Source organism: Opisthocomus hoazin, chromosome 4, assembly GCF_030867145.1.
Source record: "Opisthocomus hoazin isolate bOpiHoa1 chromosome 4, bOpiHoa1.hap1, whole genome shotgun sequence".
NCBI lineage: Eukaryota > Metazoa > Chordata > Aves > Opisthocomiformes > Opisthocomidae > Opisthocomus > Opisthocomus hoazin.
Window position 1 is genome coordinate 93,591,719 of NC_134417.1, and position 22,387 is coordinate 93,614,105.

Below are 22,387 nucleotides of genomic sequence, written 5' to 3' on the forward strand. Positions count from 1 at the left end.
GCCGTGCACCCCCATGTCACAAGTGGGGGGGGGTCTCAGCATCTGTACACCCAGGTGTCATGACCGTGGGGGGTCTCGGCATCTGTATACCCACATGTCACGAGTGGGGGGGGGGGTCTCAGCAGCCAAACACCCCCATGTCACAAGTTGGGGGGGTCTCAGCAGCCGTTTACCCCCATGTCACGACTGGGGGGGGTCTCAGCAGCTGTACACCCCCCTGTCACGAGTGTGGGGAGTCTCAGCAGCCGTGCATTCAGGTGTCACGAATAAGAGGGGTCTCAGCAGCCGTGCACCCCCCCTGTCACGAGCATGGGGGGTCTCAGAATCTGTATGCCCACGTGTCACGAGCGTGGGGGGGTCTCAGCAACAGTATGCCCACATGTCACGAGTGGGGGGGGTCTCAGCACCCACATGTCCACATTTAGCGAGCGTGGGGGGGTCTCAGCAGCCCTTTACCCACATGTCACGAGAGTGGGGGGGGGGTCTGAGCATCCGGGCATCCCCATGTCACGACTGGGAGGGTCTCAGCAGCTATACACACACGTGTCACGAGTTGGGGGGGTCTCAGCAGCCATTTGCCCATATTTCATGAGCAGGAGGGGTCTCAGGAGCCGTTTAACCCCATGTCATGACTGGGGGGGTCTCAGCAGCCGTGCACCCAGTTGTCATGAGCGTGGGGGGTCTCAGCATCTGTGCGCCCATGTGTCATGAGCGTGGGGGGGGGTCTCAGCAGCCACGTGCCCACATATCAGGAGTGGAGGGTCCAGTAGCCGTTTACCCCCATGTCACGAGTGGGGGGGTCTCAGCATCTGTAAACCCCCATGTCACAAGTAGGGGGGGGGTCTCAGCAGCCGTTTACTCCCATGTCACGAGTGGGGGGGCGTCTCAGCATCTGTGCGCCCACGTGTCACGAGTGTGGGGGTCTCAGCAGCCACATGCCCTCATTTCGTGAGTGGGAGGAGTCTCTGCAGCCGTGCACCCCCATGTCACGACCGTGGGGGGTCTCAGCAGCCACCTGCCCACATGTCACGAGTGTGGGGGGGTCTCAGCAGCCATGCATCCAGGTGTCACGAGTGTGGAGTGGCCTCAGCATCTGTAGACCCACGTGTCACGAGCGTGGGGGGGGGGGTCTCAGCAGCCGTGCACCCCATGTCACGTGTGTGGAGGGGTCTCAGCGACTTCACGCACACGTGTCACGAGCATGGGGAGTCTCAGCATCCGTGCACCCCCATGTCACGAGCATGGGGGGTCTCAGCAGCTGTACGCCCACAGGTCACGAGCATGGGGGGTCTCAGCAGCCATTTACCCCATGTCATGAGTGGGGTGGTCTCAGCAGCCGTGCATCCAGGTGTCACGAGTGTGGAGTGGTCTCAGCATCTGTAGACCCACGTGTCATGAGCGTGGGGGGGGTCTCAGCAGCCATGCACCCCATGTCACGTGTGTGGAGGGGTCTCAGCGACTTCACGCCCACGTGTCACGAGCATGGGCAGTCTCAGCATCCGTGAACTTCCATGTCACGAGTGTGGGGGGTCTCAGCAGCCGTTTACGCCAATGTCACAACTGGGAGGGTCTCAGCATCTGTACGCCCATGTGTCGCGAGTTGGGGGGGTCTCAGCAGCCACGTGCCCACATTTCATGGGCAGGAGGGGTCTCAGCAGCCGTGCACCCAGGTGTCACGAGTCGGGGGGGTCTCAGCACCCACATGTCCACATTTAACGAGCGGGGGGGGGGTCTCAGCAGCCCTTTACCCACATGTCACAAGAGTGGGGGGGGTCTCAGCAGCAGAGCACCTCCGTGTCACCATCGTGGGGGGGGGGGGGGTCTGAGCATCCGGGCACCCCCATGTCACGACTGGGGGGTCTCAGCATCTGTAAACCCACATGTCACAAGTGGGGGGGGTCTCAGCAGCCGTGCACCCCATGTCACAAGTGGGAGGAGTTTCAGCAGCCGTGCACCCACGTGTCACGAGCGTGGGGGGGGTCTCAGGAGATGTTTACCCCCATGTCACGACTGGGGGGGGGGTGTCTCAGCAGCCGTGCATCCAGGTGTCACGAGTGTGGAGTGGTCTCAGCATCTGTAGACCCACGTGTCACGAGCGCGTGGGGTCTCAGCTGTCCCCCCTCGTCCCCCCAGGGGCGCGGGGCTCCGTCACCGGCCGCTGTCCCCATGCTGGCCCAGCTGGCCCAGTTCCCAGCGTCCCAGTCATCCCTATCCCAGGGATCCCGGTCCCAAGTGTCCCTTTTCCCAGTGTCCCCATCCCAGGTGACACAGGTGTCCCAGTCCCAGGTTTCCCATTCCCATAGGTCCCAGTCCCAAGTGTCCCGCTGTCCCAGTCCCTTCTGTCCCTATCCCAGGTGTCCCAGTCCCATGGCGACTCTGGTGTCCCTGTCCCACATATCCCAGTCCCACATGTCCCTCCCCCAGGTGTCCCAGTCCCACTTGCCCCTGTTCCCAGTATCCCTGTCCAAAGTGACCCTGCTGTCCCACTCCCCCGCTTTCCCAATCCCATAGGTCCCAGTCCCAGTGTCCCTGTTCCCAGTGACCTTGTTCCCAGTGTCCCTGTCCCCGTGTCCTTGTTCCCAGTGTTGTTGTTCCCAGTGTCCCTGTTCCAAATGTCCCAGTCCCAGTGCCCCTGTTCCCAGTGTCCCTGTGCCTGGTGTCCTTGTTCCCAGTGTCCCTGTTCCCAGTGTCCCTGTTCCCAGTGACCTTGATCCCAGTGTCCCTGTCCCCGTATGTCCCTGTCTCAGGTGTCCCAGTCCCAGATGTCCCTGTTCCAGGTGTTCCTGTCCCTGGTGTCCTTGTTCCCAGTGTCCTTGTTCTCAGTGTCCGTGTCCCATATGTCCCTGTCCCAGTCCTAGGTGTCCCTTTTCCCAGTGCCCCAGTCCCTGGTGTCCTTGTTCCCAGTGTCTTTGTTCCCAGTGGCTTTGTTCCCAGTGTCCCAGTCCCAGTCCCCCTATTCCCAGTGTCCTTGTCACCTGCCACCTTCCCCCCCAGCATCTCCCCATCCTTCCTCCCAGCATCTCCCTTCATCTTCCCCCCCCAGCATCCCCCCAGCATCTTCCCAGTATCCATCCCAGTATCTCCCCATCCTCCCTCCCATTATCCCCCCTCTCCCACCCCAGAATCCTCCCAGTATCATTCTGAGTACCCCCCACCTTCCTCCCAGCAGCTCCCCCATCATCCCTCCAGCACCCTCCCAGTATCCCTCCCAGTATCTCCCATCGTCCTCCTCAGCACCCTTCATCTTCCCCCCCAGCATCTCCCCATCCTCCCCCCACCCCGCCAGATTCCTCCCCCCCCCCGCAGCCCCTTCCCCCGCACTTGTCCTTCCAGCTCCTCCTCGACACCCCCAGACTTTGCCCCCCCCAACTGGCCCCAGGAAGCAGCCGGGGTAGGTGCCCCCCCCAAAAAAAAGCAGCCCCCCTAAATCCTGCCAGGACCTGGGGTGCTGGGGGGGGGGCCAATATGCAGGGATGGGGCATCACACGTCTCCCCCCGGGGTGTTTTCAGCCACTCACGCCCAGGATGCCCGGGGGAGGGGGGGGGGGGGCGATGCTCCCTGTCCCCCCAAGCCCCCAGCCCCACTTAAGGCTTTTAAGACGCCCCCCCCGAAAAAAAAAATCACTCTTCGAGGCTGTTCCATGGGGCAGAGGTGCCCCATACGCCCACTCGATGGGACATTTCAGCCCCCCCCCCCCCAAATCCATCTTTACCGGGGGGGGGATGCTCCTTGTCCCCCCAGCCCCCCCCCCCCCCCGATTAGCTGGGATTGGGCTGAGACCCCCCCCAAAAAAAATCATACTTCAAGGCTGCTCCGTGGGGCAGAGGTGGCCTCAAACCCCCCCCCCCCCCCCATCCCCTCCAAACCCCATTTTCACCCAAGATGCCCCATTGGGGGGGGGGGCATGCCTCCCCCCCCGCCTGGGCAGAGTTAAGGGGATTGGGGGGGGGGGTTCTCCAAGCCGGCCCCCTATGGGCTGTGTGTGTCCGTCCCCCCCCCCCCCCCCCCCCCATAAAACCCCGGCTGCTGGTTGCAAATGCAAATCAGCCCCAATAAAAGGGGGCCCTACAAAGCCCCCCCGGGGAGCCGGAGGGGGAGGATGGTGGCTCCGGTCACCTTTGATGTGGCCTCGGTGGCCGGGTGTGACCCGGGTGATTGTGTCCCCCCCCCCCCTTGTCACCCTTTTGTCCCAGCGGGGTGTCACATCCCGGAGGGAATTGCTGCCGGATGGTTCCTGCTGGGGGGGGTGGGGGGGTGACCCCTGGGACCCCTCATCCCCTGCTCCCATGGGGACCCATCCTGGGGGGGGGGGGGGGGGGGGTCCTCCTGTCCCACCCCAGCTGGTCGTGGCAAGGGAAACTGAGGCACGCGGGGAGACCTTCCCCCCCCCTCAGCTCCCCACCCGCCCAAAATGGGGGGCGGCCCTGCCCCCCCCCGTCCTGAAGGACCCCACGGTCCCAGAGGGGTCAGGGAGAAGGGGGGGAGGGGGTGACCCCCCCAGTGTGGGGATGTGGCACCCCATTGCCGCTTGGCCTTTGAATTTTGGGGAGGGGGGGAACATCTGGGGTGCTCAGGCACATCTGGGAGGGTCCCGGGCACATCTGGGGGGGCCTTGGGACATCTTGGGGGGGGTCCCAGCACAGCCGGGGTGCTCTGGCACAGCTGGAGGGTCCTGGGAACATCTGGAGCTGGTCCTGGGAACATCTGGATTTGGTCCCAGGCACCTCTGATGGGTGCTCACACATCTGGGGGGGGTCCAGAAAAATCGGGGGGGGGGGGGGGTCCCAGGCATCTCTGGGGGTGTTCTGGCTTCTTTGGAGGGGTGCTCGGGCACATCTGGGGGCTCCCGCGCCCATCTGTGGGGGCTCTGACGCTTTGGAGGAGGGGTCCCTGGAACATCTGGGGGGGGTTCACACATCTGGGGAGATCTCTAGCTCATATGGGTGGATCTCAGGCACATCTGGGGGAGGTCCCAGGTGCATCTGGGGGAGGCTATGGAATAATGGGGGTGGGGGGAACATCTGGGGGATGCTATGGCACAACCAGAGTGGTCCCAGGAACATCTGGATGGATCTCAGGCACATCTGGGGATCACTGGGAACATCTGGTGGCCCTCTGGCACTTCTTGGGGGGCTTCAAGCTCATCTGGTGGTGTCTCTCACACATCTGGGGGGCTCCCAGAACCATCTGAGGGGGCCTCCAGCACATCTGGGGGGTGCTGTGGCTCATCTGGGGGCTCCCGGGCACATCTGGGCGTGCTTTAAAACATCTGGGGGGATCGCCAGCTCACACAGGCGGATCTGCGGCACATCCGGGGGTGGCTGGGCACATCTGGGGGTCATCCCCGCCACATCAGGAGGGGTGCTGTGGCCACCCCCCATCTGGGGGCTCTCTGGCACATCTGGATGGGATCTGGGCACATCTGGCTGGCTCCCCGGCACACCTTGAAGTCTTCCTGGCAGACTGGGGGGAGGCTCTGCCACATCTGGATGGCTTCTTGAACATTTGGAGGGGCTCCCTGGCACATCTGGGGCTCCCTGAGGCATCGTCACCTCTGGTCCTGCTCCTGTGGCACCCACAGGTGATGGACCCAGCTTTGGTCCTGCTCCCCGTGGTTCTCAGGGGTGATGGACCCAACTCCAGTCCTGTTCCCCCGTGGTTCCTGGGTCCAGTCCTGCTCCCCATGGTTCTCTGGGGTGATGGAGCCATCTCCGGTCCTGCTCCCCATGGTTCTCAGGGGTGATGGACCCATCTCCAGTCCTGTTCCCCCGTGGTTCCTGGGTCCAGTCCTGCTCCCCATGGTTCTCTGGGGTGATGGAGCCATCTCCGGTCCTGCTCCCCATGGTTCTCAGGGTGATGGACCATCTCCAGTCCTGCTCCACAAGGTTCCAAAGAGTGATGGACCCATCTCCAGCCCTGTTCCCCATGGTCCAGCTCACCAAGCTCCACCCGGGCAACTACTCGGGCCCCCCCCAGCCCTGGTGTGACCTGTTGGGGCTGGGGACACGGGTGGGGACGTGCTGCACCCCCTCATACCAGGGCCAATAGATCTGCTTTTCCCATTTCCAAGCACTTTTGCCCGCGGGGCACCGAGGCCACGGAGGGGGGGCGGAGAGGGGGGGCACGGTGCCCCCGGTACCCCCTGTCCCAGTTTGGACCAGTCCGCTCCCAGCCGAACCAGCGCCCACCTCCCTGACCCGGAGCGGGACCCGAACCGGCGTCCCCGGAGCCGAGCCCAGCCCGAAGCGAACCCGAGCCCGGCCGAGCAGGGAGGGGCGGGGCCAGGCCGCTGGCAGCAATGGCGGGGCGCCCCGCCCTGCCCAGCCCGGGGGAGCCACGCCCACCAGCGCAGCCGAGCGGAGCCGAGCGGAGCCGAAGCGAGTCGGAGCGGGCCGGAGCGGATCGGAGCGGTTCGGCTCGGGGCTCGGGGCCCGGCCCGGGGCTCCGCGATGCGGCGGGGTCGGGGGCTGCTGCGGGTCCTGGCGCTGCCGCTGCTGCTGCTCGGCCCGGTGCGGGCGGGGACGGGACGGGACCGGGGCCGGGGTGGGACCGAGAGGGGACTGGGATGGGACTGGGATGGGGACAGGACCGGGACCAGGACGGGGCTCCCCGCTGCCGCCCCGGGACCCCCCGGGCCGCCCCCTCTCCCGGGGACCCCCGGGTCACCTCGCTCCTGGCTGTGCTGCGCTTTGGTTTCTCTTATTTTACTTTATTTTATTTTATTTTACTTTGGTTTGGTTTGGTTTCTTTTGATCTTGGTTTGTTCTGTTTTGGTTTGGGATTTTCTTTTTCTTTTCTTTTTTCTTTTCTCTTTTCTCTTTTTTCTTTTTCTTTTCTTTTCTTTTTTCTTTTCTTTTCTTTTCTTTTCTTTTCTTTTCTTTTCTTTTCTTTTCTTTTCTTTTCTTTTCTTTTCTTTTCTTTTCTTTTTCTTTTTTTTCTTTTTCTTTTTTTCTTTTCTTTTTTCCTTTCCTTTCCTTTCCTTTCCTTTCCTTTCCTTTCCTTTCCTTTCCTTTCCTTTCCTTTCCTTTCCTTTCCTTTCCTTTCCTTTCCTTTCCTTTCCTTTCCTTCCCTTCCCTTCCCTTCCCTTCCCTTCCCTTCTTTCGTTTTATTTTGTTTTATTTTATTTTATTTTATTTTATTTTATTTTATTTTATTTTATTTTGTTTTGTTCTGTTTTGTTTTATTTTGTTTTTTTTATTTTGTTTTGTTTTATTTTGTTTTGTTTTATTTAATATTTTTTCACTTTATTTCACTTCATTTCGTCTTATTTCATCTTATTTCGTTCCATTTCTTTTCATTTCATGTCAACGCATTTCATGTTGATTTTTATTGTCGAGGTTATTCTCTACTTTTGCTCTTTTTATCTTGATTTTTCAATTATTTGATTTCTTTTCTTTTTTTTCTGTTGTTATTTTTTTTTCCCCACCTATCCATTGCTCTTTCATCCCACCCTATTTCATGGACCCCCCCCCCCCCGCCCCCCCCCCCGGCACCCACCCCGCCGGGACCGAGGACCCCCTGCGCCCCACCCATGTCTCCCCCCGCCGCCCCCATCACCCCCCCCCACCCCCCACCCCCAGAGCGGGACCGCGGGGGGCTCCGGGACCCCAAACCAGCCCCTGCCGTGGGGTGTGGGGACACAGCAGGGGTTGGGGGGGGCATTGGGGTTCCTGGTCCCCCCCCGAGGGCAGCGTCGAGGGGAAACTGAGGCAGGGCCCCCCCCCTCCATGCCCGCAGGCGCCGGGTTGGGGTGGGGGCTGCTGCCCCCCCTGTCCCCCCAGCTTCGGCGTCACCGAGCCCTGCGACCACGCCGTCACCCACTGCCCACCCTGCGCCCATGGTGAGTCCCCCCCCCAGCAAGGGGAAACTGAGGCAGGGCTGTGGGTGGGGAGCACCCCTGACTTCTGGGGGGGGGGTGGGCTTCATCCCCGCAGGCGAGGAGCTGGAGCACGCGGAGGAGGAGCCGGGGACGGGGGTCCCCTCGTCCATCACCCCCGAGTCGGTGGCACCGTCGCCCGAGGCCGGCGGCAGGGACATCATCCCTGTCTACTGCTCGCTCCTGGCCGCCGTGGTGGTGGGACTCCTCGCCTACGTGGCCTTCAAGTGGTGGGTCTGGGGGGGGCTGAAGCGGGGGGACACGGCGGGGTGGGTGTCCGTCCCCCACCCCGGTGACCCCCCACGGCGGGCAGCTGCCACACGTGCAGGCAGAAGCGGCAGCTGGCCAAGGCGAGGGCAGGGGACGCGGGGACGTCACCCGAGGGGGAGAAGCTGCACAGTGACAGCGGGGTCTTCCTCGACACCCACAGCCTGCAGGAGACCCAGCAGCTCGGCAAGGGTGAGCACCCACCCATGGCGGCGGGGCTTGGGGGGGGGGGGCACCCAGCGCAGGGTGGGGGTCTGGGATGGGGGGGTGTTTGTCCCCTGATGGCATCTGCATGGGGTTGGGGTCCTCCAGAGAGCACCCAGTTGGATTGGGGTGTCCCCGTGGCCTGGGGAACACCCAGCTAGGTTTGGGGTGAACCTGCACCACAGGGAGAACCTACATAGGTTGGGGTGCCACCATGGTCCAGGGAGCACCCAGATGGGTTTGGGGTGTCCCAGTGGTCCAGGGAGTATCCACATGGGTTGGGTTGTCACTGTGGTCCAGGGAGCACCCAGATGGGTTCGGGGTTCTACCATGGCCTGTGAAGCACCCACATGGCTTTGGGGTGTCCCCAGGGCCCAAGAAGCACTCATATGGGTTTGGGGGGGGCCACCATGGCCTATGGAGCACCCAGATGGGTTTGGGGTGAACCTGCACCCCAGGGAGCACCTACATGGGTTGGGGTGTCACCATGGCCTGTGGAGCAACCATACGGTTTTGGGGTGCACCCACAATCCAGGGAGCATCCAGAGGGGTTGAGGAGCATCCCTAACTTGGGGTTCACCCAGGTGGGGTTGGGGAGCACCCAAATGGGGGTTGGAGAACACCCATGCCCTGGAAATCACCTCAATGGAGTTGGGGAGCACCTGCATCGGGTTGGGGAGCACCCATACCCCAGGGAGCACCCAAATGGGGTCAGGGATCTCCCAAATGTGGTCGGGGACATAGATGAATGCGGTCATGGAGCACCCAAATGGGGTCGGGGAGCACCTAAATGGGGTTGGGGAGCACCCAAATGGGGGTTGGGGAGCACCTGGATGGGGTTGGGGAGCACCCAAATGGGGTTGGGGAGCACCCATATGGGGTCAGGAATCTCCCAAATGGGACTGGGGAGCACCTATGCCCTGGGAATCACCCAAACGGGGCTGGGGAGCACCTGCATGGGGCTTGGGGAGCACCCAAATGGGAGTCGGGGAGCACCCAAATGGGGTCAGGAAGCACCCAAATGGGGTTGGGGAGCACCAGCATGGGGTTGGGGAGCACCCATGTCCCAGGGATCACCTAAATGGGGTTGGGAAGCACCCAAATGGGGTCAGGGATCTCCCAAATCGGGTTGGAGAAGCATCTGGATGGAGTGAGGGAGCACCTGCATGGGGCTGGAGAGCACCCACATGGGGTTGGGGGAGCACCTGAACAAGGTTGGGGAGCACTCAAATGGGGCTGGGGAGCACCCATGCCCTTGGAATCACCCGAATGGGGTTGGGGAGCACCTGCATGGGGTTTGGGGAGCACCCAAATGGGGATTGGAGAGCACCTGGATGGAGCTGAGGAGCACCCAAATGGGAGTTGGGGAGTACCCATGCCCCAGGGATCACCCAAATAGGGTTGGGGAGCACCCATGCCCCAGGGATCTCCCAAGTGGGGTTGGGGAAGCACCTGGATGGAGCTGAGGAGCACCCAAATGGGAGTTGGGGAGCACCCATGTCCCAGGGATCACCCAAATAGGGTTGGGGAGCACCTGGATGGGGTTGGGGGCACCCATGGCCCAGGGATCTCCCAAGTGGGGTTGAGGAGCACCTGGATGGAGCTGATGAGCACCCATGTGGGGTTTGGGAAGCACCTGGATGGAGCTGAGGAGCACCCAAATGGGAGTTGGGGAGCACCCATGTCCCAGGGATTACCCAAATAGGGTTGGGGAGCACCTGGATGGGGTTGGGGGCACTCATGGCCCAGGGATCTCCCAAGTGGGGTTGGGGAGCACCTGGATGGAGCTGAGGAGCACCCAAATGGGAGTTGGGGAGCACCCATGTCCCAGGGTTCACCCAAATAGGGTTGGGGAGCACCTGGATGGGGTTGGGGGCACCCATGGGCCAGGGATCTCCCAAGTGAGGTTGGGGAGCACCTGGATGGAGCTGAGGAGCACCCACATGGGGTTTGGGAAGCACCTGGATGGAGCTGAGGAGCACCCAAATGGGAGTTGGGGAGCACCCATGCCCCAGGGATCACCCAAATAGGGTTGGGGAGCACCTGGATGGGGTTGGGGGCACTCATGGCCCAGGGATCTCCCAAGTGGGGTTGGGGAGCACCTGGATGGAGCTGAGGAGCACCCACATGGGGTTTGGGAAGCACCTGGATGGAGCTGAGGAGCACCCAAATGGGAGTTGGGGAGCACCCATGCCCCAGGGATCACCCAAATAGGATCGGGGAGCACCCATATGCCGATCTGGGGTGCCAACGATGCCCGGTCTCCCCGCAGCCCCCCGGCCCGAGGGCCACGTGCTGAGCACGGTGCCAGCGCAGCGGCAGGAGGAGCTGGAGCGGCTGCTGGAGAGTGGGGGGCCCGGGGGGGACTGGCGCAGCCTGGCCGCCCACCTGGGTTTCGGCCCCGACGCCATCGACGCCTTCGGCCGCGGCCGAGCGCCCGCTCGTGCCCTGCTCAGCGCCTGGGCCGGCGCCGAGGGGGCCACGCTGGAGACCCTCTGCCAGGCCTTGGCCGCCATTGGCCGCCACGACGACGCCCGGCGCTTGGCGGGACCGGGGGACGCCGCCACCGCCGCCGTCTGACCCCCCACCCTTGGGGCACCCCGCGTTTTCCAGCCCTTTTTTTTTAAATTTTTTAAGTGGGTTTTGTACTTTTTTTGGGTGGGGGTGGGTTGGGTGGCCGCGGCGCGGGGACGGTGACAGAGGGCAGGAGGCTCGGGGACGCGGCCGGTGGCTGGATTAAACGGTGTCACTTGTGTGATGGGCGTGCTGGGGTGTCCGTGTGTCCCCGCGAGTGCGCGTCGCCGGGATGTGTCACCTCGGGTGGCCACCTGCCACCAGGACGTGTGACATCAGTGTCCGTGTGTGCCCTCAGATGGCCGTGTGTCCCCACAAGCGTGTCATTGGGATATGTGTACTCACATGTCCATGGGCATCCATGTCCCCAAGAGTGTGTCACCACGACGTGTGACTCAGGTGTCCATATGTCCACAAGACGTGTGACCTTGGGTGTCCATGTGTGCCTGGGATGTGTCCCCTTGGATGTCCGTGTGTCCCCATGAGTGCATCATTGGGACATGTGTCCTCAAGTGTCCATGGGCAACCACGTCCCCAAGCGTGTGTCACCAGGACATGTGACTCAGGTGTTCATGTGTCCCCTCGGGTGTCCATGTGTCCCTGCAAGCGCCCATCGCCGGGACGTGTCACCTCAGGTGGCCACCTGCCACCAGGACATGTGACATCAGTGTCCGTGTGTGCCCTCAGATGGCCGTGTGTCCCCACTAGCGCGTCGTTGGGATGTGCCTCCTCACGTGTCCATGGGCATCCATGTCCCCAAGAGTGTGTCACCAGGACATGTGTCCTTGGGTGTCCGTGTGTCCCCCCAAGTGCATCATTGGGATATGTGTACTCACATGTCCATGGACATCCATGTCCCCAAGCGTGTGTCACCACGACGTGTGACTCAGGTGTCCATGTGTCCCCTCGGGTGTCCATGTGTCCTTGGTCATCCATGTCCCCAAGCGTGTGTTACCAGGACGTGTGTCCTCGGGTGTCCGTGTGTCCCCACAAGCGCGTCATTGGGACGTGTGTCCTCCCGTGTCCATGGACATCCATGTCCCCAAGCGTGTGTCACCACGACGTGTGACTCAGGTGTCCATGTGTCCCCAAGACGTGTGACCTTGGGTGTCCATGTGTGCCTGGGATGTGTCCCCTTGGATGTCCGTGTGTCCCCATGAGTGCATCATTGGGACATGTGTCCTCAAGTGTCCATGGGCAACCACATCCCCAAGCGTGTGTCCCCAGGACATGTGACTCAGGTGTCTGTGTGTCCCCAGCACGTGTGTCCTTGGGTGTCCATGTGTCTCCTCGGGTGTCCGTGTGTCCCTGCAAGCACCCATCACCGGGACGTGTGACCTCAGGTGGCCAGCTGCCACCAGGACGTGTGACATCAGTGTCCGTGTGTCCCCTCAGATGGCCGTGTGTCCCCACTAGTGCGTCATTGGGATGTGCCTCCTCACGTGTCCATGGGCATCCATGTCCCCAAGCGTGTGTCCCCAGGACGTGTGTCCTTGAGTGTCCGTGTGTCCCCACAAGCGTGTCATTGGGATATGTGTACTCACATGTCCATGGGCATCCATGTCCCCAAGCGTGTGTCACCACGACGTGTGACTCAGGTGTCCATGTGTCCCCAAGATGTGTGACCTTGGGTGTCCATGTGTGCCTGGGATGTGTCCCCTTGGATGTCCGTGTGTCCCCATGAGTGCATCATTGGGACATGTGTCCTCAAGTGTCCATGGGCAACCACGTCCCCAAGCATGTGTCCCCAGAACATGTGACTCAGGTGTCTGTGTGTCCCCAGGACGTGTCCCCTCGGGTGTCCGTGTGTCCCCACAAGCGCGTCATTGGGACGTGTCTCCTCAGATGTCCATGGGCAACCATGTCCCCAAGCGTGTGTCACCAGGACGTGTGACTCAGGTGTCTGTGTGTCCCCACAAGCACGTCACCAGAACATATGTCCTTGGGTGTCCGTGTGTCCCCACAAGCACGTCACTGGGACATCTGTCCCCAGGTGTCCATGTGTCCCCCCCCACCACACACGCATGTCTCCAGGTGTCCGTGTGTCCCCGCATGTCCCACACCCATCCCCATAAGGACAACAGGGGGACGGGTGGCTGTGGGGCGGAGGAGGACACCTCCAAAGACCCCAAGGCGGGTGGCACCGGGGGACACTGTGTGCCAGAAAAGAGCCGGTTTAACCCCAAAATGCAACTCCTGCCCTGAGCTGGGTCACCCCAAAACCCCGTCCCGCTCCCCGCCACGGGGCTCGGGGCGACGCTGAGGGTGACGGGGGGTCCCCGACCGAGGGGACGGACCACAGATGTCCCCAGGCCCAATCCCCCCTCCCCCAGCCGTGCCAAACCTGGGCCGGGGTCCATTTTTTTTGTCATTTTTTCTTTTTATTTTTATTTTTTAAAATTTTTTTTTTTTTTTTTTTACATAAAAAGTTCCGTAAAAATTGGATAAAGTAAAATGATTTAAGCAGTAAAATCAATCTTATCAACATAGCGCGGGGCCCTGCCAGAAATCCGGGGGCGGCCCCGCTCCGCAATATTTACATGGAAACAAGATGAAACCTCGCAGAACCGGAAACAAAAACCGAGGGGGGGTGGAAAAAAAACCCAACGAAACAACCAAAAACCACCAAAAAATCAGAACCCCGAAACGATCCTTACAAAGTGTTCCCGCGGTGTCGGCACGTCCTGGGCTAACAGCGAAGAGAAACAAACAAAAAAAAAAAAATCAAAAAAACCAAACCGAAAAAATTATCAATATATTCACATATACGTTAAAATATAATACAGAGCGCGGTGACGCGCGGGGCGCCCGACAGCGCCGCCGGGGTCGGGGGGCCGGCGAAGCCCGGCTCGTCGTCCGCGTCGGCCCGGCAGCACAAACCGCCTCACGCCGTAGGAAACCAAGTTTATTTTCCTTATTTATTTTTTGTTGTTTTTTTTTTTTTCCTTAAAAATAAAATAAAATAATAAATTCACAGGTTGGTTGGTTTAAAAGAGCGGATTCCGGCAGAATCGGGTGTTCCGAGGTTTGGCTGCGTCCGGTATCGACGGGGAGGAGGTGGAGGAGGAGGTGGAGGTGGTGGTGGATGTGGTAGAGATGATGGAGATGGCGGTGGACACGGTGGAGATGGTGATGGACATGGTGGAGATGGTGGAGGAGGTGGTGGAGATGGTGGAGACGGTGGAGGACGTGGTGGAGACAGTGGAGGACGTGGTGGAGATGGTGATGGACACAGTGGAGATCGTGATGGATGCGGTGGAGATGATGGAGGACGTGGTGGAGATGGTGGAGGACGTGGTGGAGATGGTGGAGGAGGTGGTGGAGATGGTGGAGATGGTGGAGGACGTGGTGGAGATGGTGGAGGACGTGGTGGAGATGGTGGAGGAGGTGGTGGAGATGGTGGAGATGGTGGAGGACATGGTGGAGACAGTGGTGGAGATGGTGGAAGACGTGGTGGAGACAGTGGAGGCAGTGGTTGAGATGGTGGAGGGGGTGATGGAGATGGTGGAGGTGGTAGTGGAGATGGTGGAGACAGTGGAGTATGTGGTAGAGACAGTGGAGGCGGTGGCGGAGATGGTGGAGGAGGTGGTGGAGATGTGGTGGACATGGTGGAGATGGTGGTGGCGGTGGTGGAGATGGTGGAGGCAGTGGTGGAGATGGTGGAGGAGGTGGCGGGGGTTACTCCAGGTCCGTGTCCTCTTTGGGTTTGTAGATGGCCCCGAATTTCTGCATGTATTTCTTGATGTACTCCTTCGTCTTGTGCTTCACGTTCTCGTTGCACTCCAGGTCCTCCGGGTTCTTGCAGTACTTCAGCTCCTTGTTCATGACGCCGTGAGTCAGCTGCGGGGCAGAGGGGGGGGCCCAGCACGCCCACCGTCATTCCCGATATTCCCAAGAACCCAAGTCGGGGGGACTCCCCCAGCTATTCTGCTCTTATTCCCGAAATATTTGCTATTATTCAATAAATATTCCCAAATATTTCTATTGTTGCCTCAATATTCCCCCAATATTTGCTATTATTCCCCAAATATTGGCTATCATTCTCCAAGTATTTACTATTATTCCCCAAATATTGGCTATCATTCTCCAAATATTGGCTATTATTCCCCAAATATTCCCCAAATAGTGGCTATTATCCCGAAATATTTGCTATTATTTCCAAATAATGGCTATTACACCCAAATACTTCCTATTATTTCCCAAATATTGGTTATTATTCCCAAATATTCCCCAAATATTGGCTATGATCTCCAAATATTTCCTATTATCCCCCAAATATTGGCTATCATTCTCCAAATATTGGCTATTATTCCCCTAATTTTGGCTATTATCACGAAATATTTCCTGTTATTCCCCAAATATTGGCTACTGTCCCCAAATATTTGCTATTATCCCCAAATACTGGCTATTATTCCGCAAATAATGGCTATTATTCCCAAATATTCTCCAAATATTGGCTATTATTCCCCAAATATTTCATTTTACTCCCCAAATCTTGGCTTTAATCCCCAAATATCGGCAATTATCCCCAAATATTTCCTATATTCTCCAAATATTGGCTATTATCCCCTGAATATTTCCTATTATTCCCTAAATATTTGCTATCATTCTCCAAATATTTCCTATTATTCCCCAAACATTGCTATTATCTCCAAATATTTTCTATTATTCCCCCCAAAATAGCTATTATTCCCAAATATTCTCCAAATATCGGCTATTATTCTCCAAATATTTCCTATTCCTCCCCAAATCTTGGCTTTTAGCCCCAAATATTGGCTATTATTCCCAAATATTTCCTATATTCCCCAAATATTTCCTACTATTCCCCGAATATTTCCTATTATTCCCTAAATATCGGCTATTCTCCCAAATATTTCCAATTATTCCCTAAATATTGGCTCTCATTCTCCAAATATTTCCAATAATTCCCAAATATTCCCCAAATCTTGGCTATTATTCCCAAATATTTCCTATATTCTCCAAATATTTGCTATTATTCCCCAAATATTTCCTATTATCCTGTTATTCTCCAAATATTGGCTATCATTCCCCAAATAATGGCTATTATTCTCAAATACTTCAGAAATATTTGCTATCATTCTCCTAATATTGGCTATTATTCCCAATTATTCCCCAAATATTGGCTATTACTTGCCGGATATCAGCTATGATTCCCCAAATATTTTCCATTATTCCCCAAACTTCAGCTACGATTCCCCAAATATTTCCTGTTATTCCCCAAATACTGGCTATTCTCCCCAAATATTGCCCAAATATTGGCTTTTATCTCCAAGTATGTCCTATTATTCCCTGAATTTTGGCTATTATTCAATAAATATTCCCCAAATATTGGCTATTATCTCCAAATATTTCCTATTATCCCCAAATATTTCCTATTATTCCGTAAGTATCGGCTATTCTCCCCAAATATTTCCAATTATTCCCTAAATATTGGCTCTCATTCTCCAAATACTTCCAACGATTCCCAAATATTCCCCAAATCTTGGCTTTTAGCCCCAAATCTTGGCTATTATTCCCAAATATTTCCTATATTCTCCAAATATTTGTTATTATTCCCCAAATATTTTCTATTATTCCCCAAATACTGGCTATTATCCCCAAATATTTCCTATTCTTCCTCAAATATTGGCTATCATTCTCCGATGTTTTGGTATTATTCCCTAAATATTCCCCAAATATCGGCTATTATTTCCCAAATATTTCCAAATATTCCTCCCCAAATCTTGGCTTTTAGCCCCAAATATTGGCTATTATTCCCAAATATTTCCTATATTCCCCAAATATTTCCTATTATTCCCCGAATATTTCCTATTATTCCCTAAATATTCCCCAAATATCGGCTATTATTTCCCAAATATTTCCAAATATTCCTCCCCAAATCTTGGCTTTTAGCTCCAAATGTTGGCTATTATTCCCAAATATTTCCTATATTCTCCAAATATTTGTTATTATTCACCAAATATTTTCTATTATTCCCCAAATAGTGGCTATTATCCCCTAATATTTCCTATTATACCCAAATATTGGCTATCATTCTCCGATGTTTTGGTATTATTCCCTAAATATTCCCCAAATATCGGCTATTATTTCCCAAATATTTCCAAATATTCCTCCCCAAATCTTGGCTTTTAGCCCCAAATATTGGCTATTATTCCCAAATATTTCCTATATTCCCCAAATATTTCCTGTTATTCCCCAAATATTTCCTGTTATTCCCTAAATATTCCCCAAATATCAGCTATTATTTCCCAAATATTTCCTATCCCTCCCCAAATCTTGGCTTTTAGCCCCAAATCTTGGCTATTATTCCCAAATATTTCCTATATTCTCCAAATATTTGTTATTATTCCCCCAATATTTTCTATTATTCCCCAAATAGTGACTATTATCCCCAAATATTTCCTATTCTTCCTCAAATATTGGCTATCATTCTCCGATGTTTTGGTATTATTCCCTAAATATTCCCCAAATATCGGCTATTATTTCCCAAATATTTCCAAATATTCCTCCCCAAATCTTGGCTTTTAGCCCCAAATATTGGCTATTATTCCCAAATATTCCCCAAATATTTCCTATTATTCCCTAAATATCGACTATTCTCCCCAAATATTTCCAATTATTCCCTAAATATTGGCTCTCATTCTCCAAATATTCCCAACGATTCCCAAATATTCCCCAAATCTGGGCTATTATTCCCAAATATTTCCTATATTCTCCAAATATTTGTTATTATTCCCCCAATATTTTCTATTATTCCCCAAATAGTGACTATTATCCCCAAATATTTCCTATTCTTCCTCAAATATTGGCTATCATTCTCCGATGTTTTGGTATTATTCCCTAAATATTCCCCAAATATCGGCTATTATTTCCCAAATATTTCCAAATATTCCTCCCCAAATCTTGGCTTTTAGCCCCAAATATTGGCTATTATTCCCAAATATTTCCTATATTCCCCAAATATTTCCTATTATTCCCCGAATATTTCCTATTATTCCCTAAATATTCCCCAAATATTGGGTATTATTTCCCAAATATTTCCTATTCCTCCCCAAATCTTGGCTTTTAGCCCCAAATATTGTCTATTATTCCCAAATATTTCCTATATTCCCCAAATATTTCCTGTTATTCCCCGAATATTTCCTATTATTCCCTAAATATTCCCCAAATATCAGCTATTATTTCCCAAATATTTCCTATCCCTCCCCAAATCTTGGCTTTTAGCCCCAAATCTTGGCTATTATTCCCAAATATTTCCTATATTCTCCAAATATTTGTTATTATTCCCCAAATATTTTCTATTATTCCCCAAATAGTGACTATTATCCCCAAATATTTCCTATTCTTCCTCAAATATTGGCTATCATTCTCCGATGTTTTGGTATTATTCCCTAAATATTCCCCAAATATCGGCTATTATTTCCCAAATATTTCCAAATATTCCTCCCCAAATCTTGGCTTTTAGCCCCAAATCTTGGCTATTATTCCCAAATATTTCCTATATTCCCCAAATATTTCCTGTTATTCCCCAAATATTTCCTATTATTCCCTAAATATTCCCCAAATATCAGCTATTATTTCCCAAATATTTCCTATCCCTCCCCAAATCTTGGCTTTTAGCCCCAAATCTTGGCTATTATTCCCAAATATTTCCTATATTCTCCAAATATTTGTTATTATTCCCCCAATATTTTCTATTATTCCCCAAATAGTGACTATTATCCCCAAATATTTCCTATTCTTCCTCAAATATTGGCTATCATTCTCCGATGTTTTGGTATTATTCCCTAAATATTCCCCAAATATCGGCTATTATTTCCCAAATATTTCCAAATATTCCTCCCCAAATCTTGGCTTTTAGCCCCAAATATTGGCTATTATTCCCAAATATTTCCTATATTCCCCAAATATTTCCTGTTATTCCCCAAATATTTCCTATTATTCCCTAAATATTCCCCAAATATCAGCTATTATTTCCCAAATATTTCCTATCCCTCCCCAAATCTTGGCTTTTAGCCCCAAATCTTGGCTATTATTCCCAAATATTTCCTATATTCTCCAAATATTTGTTATTATTCCCCAAATATTTTCTATTATTCCCCAAATACTGGCTATTATCCCCAAATATTTCCTATTCTTCCTCAAATATTGGCTATCATTCTCCGATGTTTTGGTATTATTCCCTAAATATTCCCCAAATATCGGCTATTATTTCCCAAATATTTCCAAATATTCCTCCCCAAATCTTGGCTTTTAGCCCCAAATATTGGCTATTATTCCCAAATATTTCCTATATTCCCCAAATATTTCCTATTATTCCCCGAATATTTCCTATTATTCCCTAAATATTCCCCAAATATTGGCTATTATTTCCCAAATATTTCCTATCCCTCCCCAAATCTTGGCTTTTAGCTCCAAATCTTGGCTATTATTTCCAAATATTTCCTATATTCCCCAAATATTTCCTATTATTCCCCGAATATTTCCTATTATTCCCTAAATATCAGCTATTCTCCCCAAATATTTCCAATTATTCCCAAATATTCCCCCAATCTTGGCTCTTTTCCCCCCCTGATCTTGGCTGTTTCTCCCCAGGGACCGGCTCTTCCCGCCGTCGCCCCGTCGCGTCCCCGCCGCCGCCGTGACGTCACCGCGCGGCCGCCGCGCTCTCACCTTGCGCGCCAGGTGCTTGAAGTCCTCGGTGGTGGTGATGCGCCCGGCCTTGCAGTCGGGTTTGCGGTAGGGGTTCAGGCACTGCACGATGAACTGCGACATCTGCGCGAGAGGGGAGCCGCGTCCGGCGCTGCCCGCGTCCCCCCGCGTCCCCCCGCGTCCCCCCGCGTCCCCCCCACCCGGCGCTGGGGCACCCACCTCCTTCCTGAACACCTCCTTGCTCTTCTTGGCCAGCTCGCTCGAGGTGTCCGCTTCCGCCGTCTTGGGCTTCTTGGAAGACTGGAGAGGGGGGATGGGGTTGGGTGGGGCCCGATCCTGGGGGTGCCGGGTGAGCGAGCGGGGACCCCCCCCCCGGCCCCCCGCGGGGACGCTGGTCCTGGTGCCACCCCTGCCCCACAGCCAGCCCGGCAGCGCCCGCTTCCAGCCCGGTGCCGGCGCGATTCCCAGTCCAGTCCCCATGAGCTTCCCAGTGTGCTGAGCTTCCCAGTTGTTCCCAGTCCCGGTGTGTCTCCCAGCCCAGTCCCAGTGAGCTTCCCAGTCTGGTCCCAGTGAGCTTCCCAGCCCAATCCCAGTGCACTTTCCAGCCCAGCCCCAGCGCACTTCCCAGCCTGATCCCAGCGCACTTCCCAGCCTGATCCCAGTGCGCTTCCCAGCCCAATCCCAGTGTGCTTCGCAGCCTGATCCCAGTGCGCTTCCCAGCCCAATCCCAGTGTGCTTCCCAGCCCGATCCCAGTGCGCTTCCCAGCCCAATCCCAGTGTGCTTCGCAGTGAGATTCCCAGCCCAATCCCAGTGAGCTTCCCAGCCCAGTCCCAGTGAGCTTCCCAGTCTGGTGCCAGTGAGCTTCCCATCCCGATCCCAGTGTGTTGCCCAGCCTGATCCCAGTGCGCTTCCCAGCCCAATCCCAGTGTGCTTCGCAGTGAGATTCCCAGCCCAATCCCAGTGAGCTTCCCAGCCCGATCCCGGTGTGTTTCCCAGCCTGATCCTGCTGTGCTTCCCAGTCTGGTGCCAGTGAGCTTCCCAGCCCAGTGAGATTCCCAGCCTGATCCCAGTGCACTTCCCAGCCCAGTCCCAGTGAGCTTCCCAGCCAGATCCCAGTGTGCTGTCCAGCCCAATCCCAGTGTGCTTCCCAGTCCGATCCCAGCGCACTTCCAGCCTGGTCCCAGCATGCTTCCCAGCCCGGTGCCAGTGGACTTCCCAGCCTGCCACCATCACGCTTCCCAGCCTGATCCCAGAACGCTTCCCAGCCCCGTCCCAGTGCGCTTCCCAGCCCGGTCCCAGCACACTTCCCAGCCTGGTCCTGGCACGCTCCGCACCGCAGTCCTGGCACGCTTCCCAGCCCAGTCCCGGTGCGCTTCCCAGCCCAACACCAGCATGTTCCCCACCCCAGCCCAGGCTCGCTTCCCAGCCCCGTCCTGGTGTGCTCCCTAACCCAGTCCCAGCACGCTTCCCAGCCCCATCCCAGCACGCTTCCCGGCCTGATCCCAGTACACTCCCCAACCCCATTCCGGAGCGCTTCCCGGCCTGATCCCAGCATGCTTCCCAGCCCATTCCAGAGCGCTTCCCAGCCCATTCCGGAGTGCTTCCCATCCTGATCCCAGCACACTTCCCAGCCTGATCCCAGCACACTCCCCAGCCCATTCCGGAGTGCTTCCCATCCTGATCCCAGTACACTTCCCAACCCCATTCCGGAGCGCTTCCCAGCCTGATCCCAGCACGCTTCCCAGCCCATTCCAGAGCGCTTCCCAGCCCCATCCCAGCACACTCCCCAGCCCGGTCCCAGCACCCTTCCCAGCCTGATCCCAGCACACTCCCCAGCCCAGTCCCAGCACGCTTCCCAGCCCGGTCCCAGCACGCTTCCCAGCCTGATCCCATCACACTCCCCAACCCCATTCTGGAGCACTTCCCAGCCTGATCCCAGCATGCTTCCCAGCCCATTCCAGAGTGCTTCCCGGTCTGATCCCAGCACACTCCCCAGCCCAGTCCCAGCATGCTTCCCGGTCTGATCCCAGTACACTCCCCAACCTCATTCCGGAGCGCTTCCTAGCCTGATCCCAGCATGCTTTCCAGCCCATTCCAGAGCACTTCCCAGCCCCATCCCTGCACGCTTCCCAGCCTGATCCCAGCACACTCCCCAGCCCCATTCCAGCACGCTTCCCAGCCTGATCCCAGAACGCTTCCCAGCCCATTCCAGAGCACTTCCCAGCCCATTCCGGAGTGCTTCCCGGCCTGATCCCAGCATGCTTCCCAGCCCATTCCAGAGAGCTTCCCAGCCCATTCCAGAGCGCTTCCCGATCTGATCCCAGCACACTCCCCAGCCCAGTCCCAGCATGCTTCCCGGTCTGATCCCAGTACACTCCCCAACCTCATTCCGGAGCGCTTCCTAGCCTGATCCCAGCATGCTTTCCAGCCCATTCCAGAGCACTTCCCAGCCCCATCCCAGCACGCTTCCCAGCCTGATCCCAGCACACTCCCCAGCCCCATTCCAGCACGCTTCCCGGCCTGATCCCAGCACGCTCCCCAGCCCATTCCAGAGCACTTCCCAGCCCATTCCAGAGTGCTTCCCGGCCTGATCCCAGCACACTCCCCCACCTCATTCCGAAGTGCTTCCCAGCCCAGTCCCAGCACACTCCCCAGCCCGGTCCCAGCACGCTTCCCATCCTGACACCAGCACACTCCCCAGCCCATTCCAGAGCGCTTCCCAGTCTGATCCCAGTAAGCTTCCCAGCTCAGTCCCGGCACGCTTCCCATCCCGCTCCCAGCACGCTCCCCA

General features: G+C 55.8%; 2 protein-coding genes across 2 annotated transcripts in view; one reads left to right on the plus strand and one right to left on the minus strand.

The window, feature by feature from the left end:
- Window positions 1-5,815: 5,815 nt before the first annotated feature.
- Window positions 5,816-10,985, plus strand: LOC142361107 (uncharacterized). Its single transcript, XM_075417941.1, has 6 exons — window positions 5,816-5,982; window positions 6,153-6,510; window positions 7,739-7,841; window positions 7,936-8,107; window positions 8,191-8,336; window positions 10,621-10,985. The coding sequence occupies exons 1-6, from the start codon at window positions 5,816-5,818 to the stop codon at window positions 10,926-10,928; spliced, it is 1,254 nt and encodes a 417-aa protein (XP_075274056.1). The 3' UTR covers window positions 10,929-10,985.
- Window positions 10,986-14,431: 3,446 nt separating this feature from the next.
- The window catches only part of SETD2 (SET domain containing 2, histone lysine methyltransferase), an 81,323-nt gene continuing 73,367 nt past the window's right edge, over window positions 14,432-22,387 (minus strand). Inside the window, exons 19-21 of the mRNA XM_075419961.1 lie at window positions 19,815-19,895; window positions 19,617-19,718; window positions 14,432-14,762 (exon numbers count right to left, since the gene is read on the minus strand). Coding sequence (XP_075276076.1) covers window positions 14,601-14,762; window positions 19,617-19,718; window positions 19,815-19,895 — 345 coding nt within the window. The 3' untranslated portion in view covers window positions 14,432-14,600. The remainder of the gene's footprint in view (window positions 14,763-19,616; window positions 19,719-19,814; window positions 19,896-22,387) is intronic.